Source organism: Glycine max, chromosome 6, assembly GCF_000004515.6.
Source record: "Glycine max cultivar Williams 82 chromosome 6, Glycine_max_v4.0, whole genome shotgun sequence".
Lineage (NCBI taxonomy): Eukaryota > Viridiplantae > Streptophyta > Magnoliopsida > Fabales > Fabaceae > Glycine > Glycine max.
Genome location: NC_038242.2, coordinates 6,670,128 through 6,688,095, shown reverse-complemented (window position 1 = coordinate 6,688,095; position 17,968 = coordinate 6,670,128). Strand labels below are relative to the sequence as shown.

The 17,968-nt window shown below is 33.5% G+C and overlaps 2 protein-coding genes across 2 annotated transcripts; both read right to left on the bottom strand.

Moving 5' to 3' along the window:
* Positions 1–5,971: 5,971 nt before the first annotated feature.
* Positions 5,972–8,949, bottom strand: LOC100797838 (uncharacterized). The gene is given in 6 exon segments (NM_001254063.2): positions 5,972–6,688; positions 6,922–6,996; positions 7,717–7,974; positions 8,179–8,253; positions 8,536–8,609; positions 8,883–8,949. Coding segments are annotated over 6 exon segments (735 nt in total). The 5' UTR covers positions 8,890–8,949; the 3' UTR covers positions 5,972–6,442.
* Positions 8,950–10,240: 1,291 nt separating this feature from the next.
* LOC100797291 (homeobox-leucine zipper protein ATHB-8-like) lies at positions 10,241–16,342 on the bottom strand. Its single transcript, XM_003526448.5, has 18 exons — positions 15,683–16,342; positions 15,047–15,212; positions 14,737–14,846; positions 14,503–14,593; positions 13,942–14,037; positions 13,722–13,835; positions 13,549–13,632; positions 13,294–13,449; positions 13,137–13,211; positions 12,905–13,011; positions 12,633–12,828; positions 12,341–12,526; positions 12,143–12,223; positions 11,701–11,835; positions 11,253–11,578; positions 11,043–11,142; positions 10,634–10,783; positions 10,241–10,527 (listed from the first exon to the last, which is right to left on the bottom strand). Exons 1-18 carry the CDS (start codon positions 15,898–15,900, stop codon positions 10,381–10,383), a joined length of 2,538 nt encoding a protein of 845 aa, XP_003526496.1. The 5' UTR covers positions 15,901–16,342; the 3' UTR covers positions 10,241–10,380.
* Positions 16,343–17,968: the final 1,626 nt, after the last annotated feature.

Below are 17,968 nucleotides of genomic sequence, written 5' to 3'. Positions count from 1 at the left end.
AGATTTTATGGCATAATTATGTACCCTAGACCAAATACATTCCTTAAGATTTATTTCTTTCTCGTGGTATAATAAGTTGCTATAAGCACTACATGGGCTCCAGAGTAATCCTCATCTTAATTTGGGTTAGTGTGTGATTAAGAAGCACTAAATGCATTCCACTTAGTACTAGTTAAAAGTAAGTAGTACATGGGGATCTTCCCAACCAGGCCAGACCACAAACTCTCGTGACCCACCTTCCTTCCATGTTATGATGGTAGTGCTAAGAGTTCCCTTTTTTATTTTTAATAAGTTTTTCCTCCTTTTTTCTTTTAAGCAAATTTTTGTTTTCTTCAATCAGAACTCTTGGAGGGTTTCCACAGTTAGAAGATTCCATCAGCAAAGATGAGTCTAAGCATAAAAATATAAAACTAGCTGACATTATGAGGGGCAAACCAGCTCAGTCTGGCTGGCATAAGGATATGATCTGCTTCAATGCTTGTTTTTCTCAAAAGCCCCCCAAAATTTCAATTATAGCCCTCGGAGACCATGCAAAAGTTCATTTGGCTTCATTCTTTCAAGTCAAAAAAGCCCCTTTTCCTCTGATTTTATTTTGGTAAAGTCTTCTTCTTTGATAGTAGGAAGTGTTTGAATTGTTAATGTCTTCGCATTTTTCTTTACTTTGTAGTAGATCACAACAAACACAATTTTCATGAATGCTTCTTTCATAAAAGACAGCTGGCTTTTGTTTTCAGACTTTAACGTTCTTAATGATAGTATTGGATCCACGTGCAACCCATCGGATATTGCACACACCCACCCACTTACACAATTTATGGAGTTCAAAGTGGAGAAAAAAGGGGTTACCTAGTGCTATTGACCCATGCAATATTAGAAAAAGTTCTAGTATGAAAACTATTGCCATTCTTGAGCGTGAAACCAAGCATGGTACGCAACAGGAAAAAGGGATACATTAGATACTGTAGGGAGGTAGTTAAACAAGCACTGAACACCTAATTAGAGAAAACTGCTTAGAGAATATGTTAATGCTGTTATATATGCACATATAATTTTCACAAAATTGTTACATTAGTTTATTAGGCTAAGAAGAGTAGAAGACATGTAAACAATTTAATGTTATAAGATGTTAACTTGGAGTTAGAATTAAAAAGTAATGAGTAAATTTCAATGATCAGCATTGAAAGATTTCCACATTGACTTTGAGCATGTACGTAGCAGCACTTGTGCTTAATTAGCCGAAAATGCATATTGATACGCCAATTATTATTGTGACTTTCGCTTAATCCGATGCAGCGAATCGAATGGCGACACAAATCTTGCTTTGTTTTAAATCTAGTCAATTGAAAGTAGGGATGTAGTCATTCTATAGTAATGAATCTAAAAGATACTTTACTTTTTGTCTGTAATTTCAACTTTATTCCATAATACCTCGGTTTGTCTCTAATTCCTTAGTGTAGGTGCTGGGTCAAAGATCACATCAATCCCTACCACTTCAAAAAACAAAAGACACTTTCAGTGAACTCTGGGGTCGATTTCCTTTCCAATTTACAGTAACTATGGTAAAGTAAAGCACAAACCAGTCCCTTATGTTATATATGCCCTGTTGTCTTAATGTGCGCTTGAGTTGAACTAGGCTTTGTTCTTACATGTACATGTATTAACTCTTTCGCAGCTATATCAAATTATCTCAAGTAATAAAGTACTTGAAAGTTTGAGTATTGAATTCAGAGAGACATTAGTTGTATTTAAAGTGATGCAAATCTAATTATTAAGCAATTATAAGAAATAAAAAATTGTAAGTATGAAATTTGAGGGTAAAAGAAAAGAAAAAGGTAGCAAGAAAAATAAACAATAATTTAAATACATAAAGATGAATTCAGAATGTGATTATGTTGGGATCTAACATGTCAAAACTACTTGTGATGCAATGTTAGTGATTTTTCCTATCTAATGAAATTCCTTGTTTTTACCCAGATCTACTAAGACACTCTTTCTTTGATTTTCCGCATAAAAAGTCTAATTTATTTATTCATTTCTCCCAAATTTATTTGCAAAGATAAAAATAATAAATCGCATTAAGATCATAGATATATGAAATAGGCTAAATGAATATCAATCTAATTCTAGTCATGATTTCATTTAGATACCCTTCCTAGTTATTTAGAAAATAATCATTTTTCAATGCATTATCTCCTAAACACTATATAGATGATTAGTCAATAATAAACAAAGAAGAGTAATAGAAATAGAATTATATTAAATGGATAATAGAAAGATACATTACAGGAGTTGGCTTGCCAGACTCCCAACAACAGGGATTTAGCCTCTTATAACTATAAGAGACTTTACACTTCAGGGGCTAAGGATGGAATAAGGGATTAAATGGCTAAAGAAAGAGAATGAGATAATGGACATAAAAAAAGGGTTTATCCTATTAGAGATACTCAAACTTAGGATGTATTTGTTAGATAACTCTGAGTCTCATATCAATGACTTTTGCTTCCTATTTCTTTTATAGGTCTAAAGTAACTTACTTTTCACATTGACTTCGTGTTGAACGCACACTCCTGGGCTTAGCGAGAATGGTAGTATAATCACACCCTTAGCGCGGTGTTCGCGCTAAGCGCGACCTTAGGCTTTCTCGTGGCCCTTCTTAGCACTAAGCCTGAGCTAGTCGCTAAGCGAACACACGCGTTGAGCCGGTCTTGCGCGTTGAACGAGTTGTCCAATTCTTCTAATTTTTCTTCAAGGTTTTTTCTTCTAGTTTTTATATTAATTTTCCTCTAAAGTACTTCAAATCTTTTTATTTTGACTTCTGCTGATCAAAAATTGAAAAAATATTAATTTCTTCATTATTTTATTAAAAACAACAACAAAGTGAAGAAATTACAATCATTCTTAGTCAAAATTGATTATTAAATTAACTCATATTTTACCGTTATCAATATGCTACACAACTATGAGGGATGAGGGATAACTTTTAGAAGTATCTTTGTTTTAAGAGCTTAACTTTTATACACCTTGTTTTATTGTGTCTATCAATAAGAAACAAAAAAGAGGTTTAACTTGAACAAAATACTTAGGCTGTTATAAATTCTCTGGTACCTAGGTTTGATTTCTACCGACAAAAAAAAAATCAATAAGAAATCATTGTTTACATGATTTTTAAAATAATTATGATAAAAATCAACAAAACTATCATACATGATTATAATTGGATGACACAATTTACGCATGTTAATATTGTCTAACTTACTTGGTTAAACAAGATATGTGTGTTATTATAAACCTTCTCATACTGATTTTGATTTCTAGACATACAAAATTTAATTTACATTGTCAATACTATTTTCTCTTGCATTAAATCTTTCTCGGTTACCAAATTATTCTTATTTTTTCAACAATTAAGAAATGAAAGGAGCAATTTAAAGTTTAATTTACTACTTCTAGCAATTCCAGAGCAAATTATAATTCCTTGATGTTAGGATGGCCTAAGAAGGCTCAAATATATTCTTAAACTTTAATGACAAAAAAAACTATATTGGATGGTCTTAATATTTATTGTAGTTTTATTTTAGAATAATATGATATTGACACATGAATAATTAATATCCACTGATTGATATCGATTAGGCCTATATATAAATGTATTTCTCTATAAGAAAATCAGACAATGAATAAAATATTTTGAGTATCTTTATTTCCCCTTTTATCTTCCTTTAATTTAGCTAGCATTAGGGCTATTTTTCCCTCTAACAGTTTACATCTTCCAGTTTTAGTTACAGTTATGTAATTTATACATAAAGGAAATGGAATAGTTTCAGTCAGAGAATAAGCTATATAATTTCAATCAATAAGCTGTATAGCGCAAGTTAAATTTTGCTTTGTAGATGTAAGAAACAAACCATTGCAACGGAAGGAGAGAAATTAAGTCCTAAGTACTGATGATGAAACAAGTTGTCATGGTTCATATATAGAAAATGTTAAAACATGCAGTGAAATATTGAGAGTAGTTTTCATAAATTTGACCAGAAGAATGGACTCAAAGGGGAAAGGAATTAGCGGAAGGTAAGAAATGGAATCAATGAATGTGACACATATCGCTCTCAAAGTCTCTACTCTTCACCTCTTTTTTTTTACAGACTCTACTCTTCATCTTTCAATTTCATGATGCTTGATAAGGACGCTGTGTAAGGATAGCTTTAGGAAAAGAAACATACTTAGAAGGGTATATCAAGTGTCAAATTCTTTTGTAGGAACTAGATATATAAATTTAGAAAGCATATCAAATAGGGATATCAATATCATAGAAGTGCTTGAGTTTTTAATCATTTATAGCCACTCAACGTTTTCTTGAAATGGAATCCGAGAGATTCAAAATTGTGAAATGCTTTATAATCATATACAGGCAATTTTCAGCTTTAAATCGATATAGCTACCTCACGCTATGCTAATTGCCTAATGGACACAAATGGGCAACATAACGAGGAAGGTGAGCCCACCCTTGTCATTCAATTCCACCAGGAGTTGTTTTATAATGCAGTTGAGAAAAGATAAAAAGTCCAGTCAAAATCTGAATAAGCAATATATCATCCCCGCTGCATCCCATTACATGTTAACAAAAGTTTTTACGTCTCATGAAAAAGAAAATAGTTCATATTCTTATTATCTATCTATACTTTGTATGAATTAACATATTTTAAATATTAATTAAAATGATTTCAATCATTAATTTATTAAAATAATTTTCTAATTTAAATAAAATAATTATAACATATTAATAATAATATTTTTATTATAAAACATTATCATTAAACGGGTTGGTTCCTCAGATTTAATAAGTTTTTTCTTAAGATGTGTAACATAATCTATTTAACTAAATAAATTTTTAAAATAACTTAAATTTTATTTTTTTGTTAAATGAGTTGAATTAGATCACCTTAAACGAGGAAAATTATAGTTCATACAATCTAACCAATTATCTCTTCTCCTAATTATAATCTTCATAGGAGGCCTCTAACCTTGTCCATTTAAGGTTTGATTGAGCTTTATTAAAAAAAAGTCAGTTTCATGCTATTTAAAAAAATCTTTTAGTTTTTTTTAGATGAACAATCGTTTGTTTTTTTAAGGTAGAAAAATCATTTTAGTTAAATAAGTCAAATTGTAAGTTTTTTATTTTTTTAAAAAAAGTACTTATTAAATTTGAATATCAGATCTTTTTAATAAAATATCAGTATTTATTTAACTATAAATTGCAATATATTTTGATTTTAACTAATTTTGAGTATGTGATAAACACATTAGCCATTAATAAGCCTTTCGGCTTATTCAGTGATAAGTCCATTAGTATGCAATTCTATTAGCGAGGAGTTTTTATTAGTTTTGCGAATAAGTAATTTTTGTGGAAAACTTAGTTAATTATCCTATCCACAGGATTTAAAACTAAAACCTTGTTTAAGAAAATTAAGTCCAGTTCCTGCGAATAGATTTTTTATTTGCTTTAAGGTGCTTGAATTATATTCAAGAGTCTTATTATTTTACAATATTCTAACCATTTCGAGTAAATTTGAAGGAAATGGTTTTGTTTGGTGACAAATGACAATTAAATAAAGTGACCAAAAATATTGATAAAGATTCCTTCATTGAAAACGAAATCGTAACCGTGATGACCAGTAGTCATGACGAGATTTTTTTCTGAATAATAATTAATTATCACAATAATCATTGAATATCTGTCATAAAGAAGAAAAAACGACTCTTTGTCATACAGAATTACCAGGTCTTATTTTTTCGTTGTTGATATTCATTATCCAACTCAAGTTAAAAATAATAATCGAACTTATTCAATTATTCGGATTAAGCATATGTTTAGTTTAATTTTTTTAAAATAATTATTTAAAAAAGGAAAAATATATAATTCCTATTTTAAAAATGTTAAATTAACTATGCACTAAATTGGATAAAGAAAATATATTCTTACAATTATTTAAACAACTTTCACATAACTTCAAAAACTTAACTACAAGTGAACCTTGAGCAACAACTAGTTTGTCCAATATGTTCAACAACATTGGCGTACGTCATAAACAAATTAAAAGCACTAGAACGCATAAGGGTAAGCTTCCTTTACTCGTTGATGTCTCTCAAGCTAAATGATTAATAAAAATGACAATTAAATAAAGTGCAAAAACGAATTTCCTAGGTAACACTATCAGGGTTTTGTCAAAGTGAACTCACAGGAAATCTGTTGCAGGCAGTTAAGAACAGTTTCTGGTTCTGAATCTGATTTGGTAATTGGCTGCATTGAATCCATCTAACTTTGTTGTCCTATAGATACACCAAATAGATAAATATGTTGCATGCTTGTCATATTATTCTACTGGGTTGCTGCTACAAAGCCTCCTTGCATATTTGTTGTTTGCAATTGAGAGTTCACTTGATTTTAATGAGACTGCATATGAGGTGGGGGAAATTGTCCATATTGCAGTGGAGGCACGATTTTCTTAGGTCTATTTATATTTATGATCTTTATAATCTGCTTCTCACATGAATCCAGTTTCAACCTGTAATTAGGTGACATATTGCTCTTTGAAACCTGAAGGAATGCTATAGCACATTCCAACATCTTCATAAATTTCTTCAACTTTTCGAGTTTATATGACTTCGGTTGTTGTGGAAGGGAGGTATGCTGATAAAGAAAAAAAAAAAAAAAAGGTACAAGGTTAAACACATTAAAAATAATTGATGAGAAAAAAAATAATAAAGGGCACCCTTTCACTTTCAGGAAAGGTGATGACTTAATAGTGCTTAGCAATCTTTAGAGATTACCAAAATAATAATAATAATAATAACAATAATAATAATGGAAAAGGCTGGTTTATTCATAGAGCAGTTGTTAAAAATTTATCTGACTAAGCATACCCGCTGAAGTTTACTAGCAGATTTTTGGTACATTTCATTCAACTCTGGCAAGTAATTTTCTTTCATGGACTTAATCTGCAAAATAAAATCAACCAAATCAAATAGGGATCGGTTAATTAGAAACCTTGTCGTCTCTTGTGCAAGAAAATTTGTACCATTGTTCCACTAAGGAAGGATGATAAAAAATTTCTCATTTTGTAATGCATTATAAATTTCATGCTTAATTGTGCACACATCATGCATGTAAGATAAGCACCTAAACACTTGGAGAACCATGTCACTTAATACTCCATCAAGCGTACCATACTACTAGATGTGGAACTTAAGCACACCAACCATGACTTTGAATATTAAATTGAAAACTTCAAAAATCTCACTAAAGAAATACCATTCATATCAACACAAAGACATGTTAACAATTACCAGATATTCTCAATACAAATAACCAATAGAGAATAAAACGACAGCACTAAAAGAAATTAACTCTAGAAAAAAAAACAAAAAAAATCCTTATTGGGTAAAGCACAAGTAATTTCTACTGCTACATTACACATTTTTTCAAATATTATGTGAAGGTCCATCAACATATATAAACATTGAGTAGTATGGATTTAAGAAGAGTTCTCATTATTTTTCCTACAAGACTACTGAAGAGTTTCATTTTCTTCTTGATAATTTCTCACAATAAAAGTCATCATTCTTCATCATTTTGGGTTTTGTTCATTTGACAAATATCTGCTGTTCAATCCAATTCACTTAGAAATAAAATGATAACAAAAAAGTACATTACCTTACCTTTTGATACACTTCTTCTTGCCAATCAATATGAGGTAGGGGAAGTTGCCTTGACTGCATTGGAGGCATAGCTTTCTTATGTCTTTTTCTATTTATGAAGTTTATAATATGGTTCTCATATGAACCTAGTTTCTCCTTGAAATTGGGTGAGATGTTGCTCTTAGAAACCTGAAGGAATGCTATAATACGTTCCAGCATTTTAAATACATTCATCTTTTCAAGTTGATCTAACTTTGGTTGTGTTGGAAGGGAATTGTGCTGATAAAGGAAAGATACAGGGTTAAACATAGTAAAAATAATTTACGAGGAAAAAACAACAATAAAGGACTCCCTTTGAGGAAAGGTGATGACCTGATATAGGGCTTAGAACATGCTACAATCTCTAGAGTTTGCAAGAATAACAATAATGGAAAAAGATTATTTATCAATAGCAGTTATTAAAAATTGTCTGACAAATCATACCTGTTGAAGTTGGGTAGCAATCTTTTGGTACATTTCATTCAACTCTGGCAAGTAACTTTCTTTCATAGATTTAATCTGCCAGAAACAAATAATCAATGCATTAGAAACCTTGCAATCTCCTACCAGTGCAGGAATTTTGAGCAATTTTCTCCACTATTTATTCGCAATGTTATACTGGATTTGACATTGATAGCTATGTTTACCGTTGTTACAACTGAGTCCGAGGATAAAAAGATAATAATAAAAAAATGATTCTTATGGAAAACCAAAAAATAAAAATTTGTTTTGGTTAAAGCACTTCCTGCCGCACACATTTAATTTAATAAGGAAAAAAATTATAAGAAAATAACATATTACATGTTGATACACTTGTTCTTGCCAATCACCCCCACTTGACTGTCCGGTCTGTGCAGTTGAATCCAGAGGAGAAGCTACAAAAGATATTTCATAGACACATGAGAATTCGGCCAAAATAAATAAGATGATAATCAAAACAATCCACAAACAAAGACAAAAGAATGCTGAATTCTTGTTGTATTTTCATTTTATTTGCAATTGTTTAACAAGAACTCTGATCAGGGATATCCTGATCCGGAAAAAAAAAAAAAAAAAAAAACTCATCAAATCACTGAGATTATGCAATTGTCTGGGTTTTGCATTTCACCTGCTGACAAACCAAGAAATTAAAAAAATTCAAAATTAACCTGACATGTTGCAGAAACCTGGTATCTGCTAAAATACAATGTCCTTGTTGAGACTGCGTTCAGTTCTGTTTGTTGTTCTTCCCTTGAGGCAGTACTCATGTTCTTTCCTTGTCCCCTACACAGCTAGACCTATAGACTTTTGCTGCCATTGCCCGTGATTTCAGCTATAGACTTTCTTAATTACTACTTTATTGACTTTATTCTATTATTTAATATATATATATATATATATATATATATATATATATATATATATATATAATTGTTCTTATTTTTTCAACGATTAAGAAATGAAAGAAGCAGTTTAAACTTTAAAGCTTAATTTACTACTTGTGCTTGTTACTTGGTAATTACTGAGCAAGTTATAATTTCGTTACCACTTCATGTTTTAGTTACAGTTATGTCACGTAAGTATAAAGCAAAGGAAATAGTTTCAGCCGGAGCTTAACTTCTATCAATATCATCATCATATATAGCACCAGTTTAATTCTGCTTATATCAGGGTAAAATTAGAAGGAAGGAGAGGAAAGTCCTAAGTACTGACTGACTACTGATTATCAAAGGTGTCTTGGTTCATGGAAAATGTTAATGCACTCAAATCTTGATAACAGTTTTCATAAATATTCACCATAATTTCTCATAAACTTGCAGTCAAGTCTCTACTCTTCATCTTTCGGGATGCTTAATATGGACGGCTTGTAATTATGGCTTTAGGAAAAGAAAAAAACATAGAAGGGTATATCAAGTGTCAAATTCTTTTGTACGAACTAGATATATAGGCATATCAAATTGGGAAATCATGAAGTGCTTGAGATTTTAACCATATACTATGGAGCCTGGTAAAAAATTTCCAAGCTCGTTAAGATTTTATCCTAAATAAAAGATATCTCGATTGGTTGAGAGAAAATGATATTTATCCTAAATCTCGATTTCAAGCAATATGAGACTTTATGATTACCAAAATATTACGTACAAATCAAACTACCCATAATCTGTGTTTGAATCCAACGGTAGAGGATGGAGAAACATCACTGATCACATGTTACCATCTAATGGAGACACTTATATTGTCTTTCCAACAACATCACGATATTCCTATAACATGTTTTACTTCAAACTTTATTGGCTGAGGATGCTACGAAAAGGATACTGAAAGCTGTGGACTATAACATTCTCAAATAAAGGTTTCTAGTCTACCCGCAGGACTTTCCTTTGTTAAGGTTGCTCAGCCAAAGTTATGCCATGCTCTTGTGGCTATGACATGAATTATTAATATTAGAATATGAAAAAACATAACTAAAAAAAAGTGATATGCACGAATATTAAAGAAGCATAAAAGAAAATAAGGAGCGATGATAAAAATAAAACAAATGGGGCCATAGATAGATCTTGGTGGCGCATATGCCCACTAGAGTTTTAAAGCATTCTAGGGATTCGCCAAAGTTAGGTACTCTTGTGCTCTACTTTTCTTTCCTACATCCTAATACTGTTTAATATATTAGACAAAGGACCAATTGATGAACATAAAACAGATGCAATGGGCGGATTCTTCTTCGTTTAACACTTTCCATGCAACTGCTCTCTCATAGGACACTGGCCTTCCCATGCTGGATAAACAGATACCACCTTGAATACACATGAAACCCTGCACCAAAATAATAGCATTTAAATAAATGAAATTCTACTTAGTTATAAGTAATCAAAATGAAAAATGAATTTCATTCGGTTCAGTAAAAAAAAAAATACTTTACCTGCTGCATTATCTGGGGGAACTCAGTGCACAGAGTTTTCTTTCCATTGTCATCAAAAATCTTTTCCAGAGTGATGTCTTGAAGTGCAACCAAAGTTGTCTCAAGCATGTCAAGTCCAGCTTGATTTGCAAACGTGAAAACGGGTAATGCCTGGAAAAATCATATATATTAAGTTATAATTTCCTTAATACTATCATTGTAGAATAAGAAAAATGATGGAAATAAAACTCAAGATAGTAAATAAGGATAAGGATATATAGGCTCATGACATGGGAAACAACAAATTGTCTAATACAAGCTGAAATAAAAACTGACATCCATTTAAAAAAATAATCAAATTCTTACAAAAGTATTAGTGTAGAACATCACAAATGAAATTAATTAACATAAGTGGGAATAAAGAAATCACCTTTAAAGAGCAGCACAAAACTGCATCCGAGTGATGCCAAAGAGACTTGAGAATGGACTCACTGCCTTCACATTTTAGAAGTTCTACCCCAAGATAGAACCTGCCAGGAAGATAATCAAAATAGACCATGTGTTAGACTAATATAGGCTGTGCTTCCATGGTAATTCAAGAAAATTCAGTTATGCATAGTCAAGGTTATAAGTAACATACCGATAGCTGTTACAGATCCATCGAGCAAGTGTTTGTGCCTCAGGAGTGCCAGGTGGTAAGTGAAAAGCATTGTGAGAACCAAAGCGCGAAGGAGAAAGTGCTAATGAAACCCTCTGAACAGATGCAATGATGCTACGAACATATTGCCTGGCCATGGTTGCTATGTTCTCTTGAAGGTGAACTTCGAATGCAAACTGGAATGCTATTGTCATCACAGACTTTGTGCTCCCAGAATGAGCTGAGTTGTCACTAGCTGCTTTGTTTGCTGTTGTGCCAACCTCAAGTGCAGAAGCCAAATCAAGTGTACGGTTTGGACTAGCAGCATCCTGCATCATATCACATCAATATGAGACCACCAAAATAACAGAAAACAGAAAATCAAATCCTTACTCAAACAACCAATTTCAAAAACAATACAATCAAACTATATGCTAGCTAATAGACTTACTGTGCCAGAATCTAGAGGTATGATGCGAAAACCAGAAGGTAAAATGGGTGCATCATCAGAGAAAGATGCGTCAATTGGAGCAAAAACAAGTTCTGCACTGGTGCCAACCGCATGCTCATCCACTCCACTGCAAAGCTGTGGACAGGGGCAACCACAAAGACTGTTAGCTTTGGACTTTGGGTTGGAAAAAACCTTCTGAACTATATGCACAGATATCATTGTTACAGCTATTCAATTAAAACCCCAATTAACACTTGTTCATATTTCAAACATAGATCCCTGGTCTAAAATATTCCTACAACTGTTCAAATCCCCATTCCTGATATGTGGTGCATCTTATTCTTTGCATAGAGTGGAAACCATGGTTGATTAGTTGGCAATAGGGTTGAGCACCTGGAAATAAATATGTTGAAGAAAATGCTATTGTAAAATAATTACTTACTTGCAAGAGGAAAACATCACCAGGTATACTCATGTCGTCCCTATAGTAGCCCATGTTTTCAAGCTTGATAACCTCCATGAACTGTTTTAGAGATCAAATGTCAGTAAGTATGCAATAAACACTCCGATAAAACCACAAGAATGTTAATCCAAAAATTCAAGGCCAAAAAAGTGTGTTTATTAGGACCAAATAACTTGCCTCTTCATGCTCAATTGTGTGAGCTAGTGGAAGAATAACCTGACCGCCAAAACCTCCTGATCGGGCCCCTGGCAAGCTACAGGGACCAGCTTTGATGGCAGCAGCTGAGTAAGCATCAATACTGCTGTCTGCCCATTCTGATCGGTGCTCCCGCAAGAATCTAAGAAGAATTGCTGGAGGGACATTCTACAAGGACAGAAAGAGAGTATGAGACAACTATATACAATGAAAGTAGATGAAAATTGGAGAGGAAAAGAATCAATCCACTTTGATTGAGAATTAAAATGCATACCTGCAGCAACATGGATGCTTTGGCACATAGCACAGAACTGCTCACAGAAGGAAATCCATTGTTGTTATAGACAAGGCTAACTCCCATCATCTTGCTAGGTGAGGAATTCACAAGAAGGGTGACATCATCAATGCCATCACTCTCTAACATGGACCAGCCATCATCTGCAAACCCATTGACTGCTTCATTAAAGCCCCTGCAAAAGAGGAAGTTTAAGTTAGTATCCATAACTTGTCAATTATGTCAAATAAAGAATAATTAATGGCACAAACTTGCTCAATCTCTGACTCAGTGCACGCAAAGCTGCAGGCCTTCTTCCCCATCCAGTTACACTTGGCTGAGAAACCTCTTGAGAAATTTGCCTCAAATGACGTAAGGCCTGAATGACAATTACAATTACAATTAGAACAATCCTTAGCAAGTAAAAATACAAATTAAGGTTAATAAAAACAGTACAATCACAGGAGTATAGTGAAAGCTAATAGGAAGAAACAATAGTCTTACCGCCATAGTTGTCCTTTGAGCTAGCAGCATTGATGACTCATACAGTGGGCGCAAAACTTCAGGTACACTCCAGGGCTGAACCAGTAAGTCAAATGTAAATTATCAAGCAAGGAACAAATTCACATCTTTTAATCGAGGTATTTATTACAATACAAACCTCTAGAACCATATGATCGACAATATGAATAATGGATCCCCCTCCTTCGCAGGGTCTTATCAAATACCCGCTTGGCAGCATGTCTGCTCTAACAAAATGCTGCACTGGGGGCATAGCAGGACCATTCTGAGTGTTGTTAAGTGATCTTTCACAGACCTAACATTGCCAAAATCACATAAGCACTTGAGTTAGGCTGAAGGAGTGAAAGAAAACTGAAGAAATATTTTGAAAATAACAAATAACAATGGCACATACCACAAAACTACCGTCCTCCAAAAGTGATGTGTAACGCAGCAACCAGAAGTCACGACCAGGTGCCAAAGTTGTTGGCGCATACAACTAAACCATATGTTAAAATGTGCATTTAGCAAGGCTTCAATTCCAAATATTTCAGATATACAGACTATATTAGCTATAGACTATAGTACCTGCATGTAAAGCAGCTCAATAGTTCCACCATTTCCAGTGGACATCACATTTAGAACATCCACAGTTCGGCAATCACGAAACCATGAGAGCCTATCTTTGAGGATTTCGGCAACCTGCACCCAACATTTTACATTTTCATATTCAACCAATATATGCATCCCCACTTACTTCACAATGGGATTAGTCCTCTAAATTAATATCAAAGAGGAAGGAACTTACCCTGGTAGGTTCTAGACCCACAAGGCCGCAAGCACGTGCAGCCACTCCAGGGCAACCGTGAGAAATAGCAACGATTCCAATGGAATCCGGACCAGGCTACAAACATTCAGAACAAAAATTAGTATTTACATTACGCAATTAACAAAAAAAAAAAAAACAAGTGCATGGCCAAAGTATTAAATAGTACTAGACAACACTAGCATAGTGTCTTTCAAATCAAAATTAGCACACCCAATAACTGAAATAGTAAAATTCCATCTGCTTTCCACATTAACTAGAAAAAACCAAGAAATCATTTGATGTGTGTTTTTAGAAATTATAAAATCAAGATGTTTAATTGATGCTTCAAAACAAAATTTGTATGAGGCTTTGATAAAATACAAAATAAATAAGGAAAAACAGTTTAGTCCGTAGAGGATAGGAGCTAGGAACTAAGGAAGGTGATGTGTTCAATTAACACATAAGTTGGTTTTGCTTAATTTATGGTGGATGTACTTTTTTTTCAGTAAATGGAAATGGCATTAACTGTTTGATAGGGAAAGAAAAGAAAAGTGCGGTAACCTTCATCCCAGGCATTTGGACCCACTCGACAGCAGTTCCAGTGGCCTTTGAAAGAAACTCTGCTAAAGTCTCCTCTGCAATGGACAAAAGTCTGCAGCATAGAGACAAAGAAGACAACGCAAAGCACAAGAATAATAATATTCCATCAGTACAAGGACAGAGAAAAAAAAACATAGGATCCAACAAGAACCAGCAATGCTTTTCTTTCTTTCTTTTTTTTTCAGATTCACTCACCCTGCAGGGCTAGCATCCCTCGGTGGATGCTGCTGCGGTGTCAAGTTCCGCTGACCACTCGTCACCACCGACTCACAGCTTGTGTTTGTGTCTGTTGTGGCAAGCGTAGCCTGTTCATACATCACATGATGAAATAAAATCATTGCAATAGTTATGAGTAATGAGTATTCATTTTTGTTTGCATAAGCCTCTTGATTGATATATTAATTTAACCAAACAAAACTAGGAATCATAAGAGAAGTTAAAATAGTATGCAATGAAAGAAAGAATTAAAGGAAGATTGTTAAGTATAGTATAGTATTATTATTACGTTGTTGTTGTGTGTCTGTTGGCGGAAAAAGCTGTTTTCATAGACGAGGTGTGACACCTGCTTCTGCAATCTGTCGTTTTCCTCCATCAGTAATTTATTCATTGCTGTTAGCTTCCTGTTCACAGCTTGCAGCCGTGACGCTTCTTTCCGCTGCTTCTCTCTGCACCTGCAGCAACCAATAAAACAAAAACACCATAATTATTAGCCCCCTCCAATAATTAACTGCAAAAGAATTAATTAAGGCCTTGAATCATAAACAAGACCATGAGGAAGACAAGAGAAGCTAGCTAGAAAAACAGGAACTTTGGTAGGTTGGTCATGAAAAATAAAAATTTAGCACCAATCTTTTTAAATCTTTGTCAATGAAAAATAGAAAATAAAAGCATTGGTTAAAGGAAAAGGAGAAAAGAAACATAAAGAGAAGATTTAAAAAAAAAAAAAGAAGCCAGATTTACACCAATCAAGCAACCCTTTTGATCAAATGAATCAAATTCAATTACTTTCAAGTTTCAACATGACATATATGTATGGTTGTATACAAATGAAAGTTGAAAGTTAAGTAAAGTGAAGGTGGTTAGAGGAAGGGAAAGAATAGAAGAACGGAGAAGAGGGTAGGAGAAGTAGTTAATTGATTACCTTCGGTTTTGGAACCAAACCTTGATCTGTTTGGGTTCGATGTTGGAGAGAATGGGACACTCTCTGATGAGTTGTTGACGGCGAAGAGAACTTGGTTTTGGACATTCATGGTAGAGCCTCTCCAGTGCTTCCACCTGTTCAGGTGTGTACCTAACGTACTTGCCGTTGTCCAGTGCCACCTTGCTCCCATCTTTGCAGGCTGAACTCACCGCCATCATCCCTTCCGAATCCAACCCGATTTATTATTATGACTTATCTTTGTTTGTTTCAACCACACAAACCAAGAGGTTTCATTAAGAGGTGAAAGAAAAGACTATGGCAGAGTGGTTTGAGAATGAAAGAGAAGGAGGAGGAGAATAAAAGAGGTACTACTCAGAGTTTGTCTGTCACAGTTGTTGGTTCTATTGTATTATAGCAATATATTGGATCATATATGGGAGAGAGGGAGAGGGTGAAAAAGAATAGTGAAAGGAAAACGTAGTTTTTCTTTTTCTTTATTGTGTGTGTCTGTATAAAGAATGGAAAAGGACCAGTGGGGGGTATGTTGGGATTGGGACAGAGAGATGGGGTTGCTTATAAGAGAATAACCCCAAATATCAGACAGAATAAGCGAACATTTTTTGTTTTCACATCATTCTCCCTCTTCTCTTCTTTAGCTGTTTTGCCTGTTGCTTTTCTTGCACTACTTCATTTTGGCACTTTCCAACACCTCTCTCTCTCTCCTATTATCACTCATCTAGCAAAGGTTGTGACTTGTGAGAAACAAATGGGAAAAAAAATAATACAAGTGTATGCGACCCACACACTCTCATTTACGACGCGTGCGCTGTAAAATTCTGTAAAGTGACGTTGGACAATGTACAATAGACAAAACCCGATACCGTTTCGTTTCGTTTCTTTTGTATGCCACTGCCACTGTCAAAAATGTGCTATCTTATGTCCTGCTTCCTTCAAATCAAATCAAATATACCCTTTGCCCCATGCTGCATCATAATTTATATACCGTGGTCCACACTCCACAATTAGTTTTTTTGGGTTTTATTGAGGACTAGTTTTGGTGATATGCTTACAAACAGTGGTGGAGCTTGAAAAAAATTTGGAGGGACCAGAGTAATTAAGATTATAATATATAAATATAATATTATTTCCTATGCGTGATTTTAGGCATTTGATAATATTTTTAATTAAATCTTTTAAGATATTAAAATGTATTTTTCTAATTTATTAATAGCACTCTTTAGGATTTTTTTAACGGATTTTGTACTCTCATGTGCTACTGAATTATATATATATATATATATATTTGCATTGGGTGTATATGGCAACTATTAATAATTAGCAGGGGTCTTTTTTTTCTGTTTTGTATATGGGTTATGGTACCCCGCCTTTACCATTATTTTTAATATATTATTTGGCTGATTAAAAAAATAAAAATAATTTTAGTAAGCACAAGGCCCTTGAAAAAGAGCACTACTCCAATTGAGATTAAGTTGAGGGTTTATTATTGTAAATAAATAAATAAATAAAGCATTGAAACCAGAAGCACGGCCCATGAATAAGTGCAGCACTCCCCCAATTAAGATTAAACGAAGGGTTCATAATTCTAAACAGCTTTGATTGTTGAAAAAAAAAAACATCAATGTGCAGGAGAAATACAAAGATAGGATATGCATATAAACCCTGAAAATTTTGGGGGTGGGCCACCCTTCCGTCCCAAAGAAGATCTCTCATTACGTACGAGCATGAATATAACATACAACACAAGTTACATTTTAATCGCATACTAAAAGTTTACAGCAATTTACTATTTAATTAATTAAATTAGATCTTTTAGTATCTAATTACACATTACTTTACGCATTGACATGGCATAATTTTTTTTTCCTGCATGTATCTTTTTTATCATAAGTAATAATTAGAGTTGACACATCAGAATGATCTCAACTACGTATACTTCTAACAGATGCAATAATCGTATCTTTTGCTGTCTTCCGATTACGTATGTTAATGAGTGCACGTATATAGTATGTGTGAGAGGAGAGGATAATGGTATATAAGTTGTTGAGACGTGAGAGGTATGTTAGGAAATATTCATGATTCATAGATAGTTTATATATAGAAACGAGCTCATCATTTTTCTTGACTCCATAATTATGTCTGTGTCGCCTCAATATGATATTTGGAGAATTGGTGGACTTGTATGCGCATCACTGAGACAACATAATTAGGGTTTTTTGCATGCGGACGAGCTAGCTAGGTTTAATTTCAAATGACACCAGTTCACCC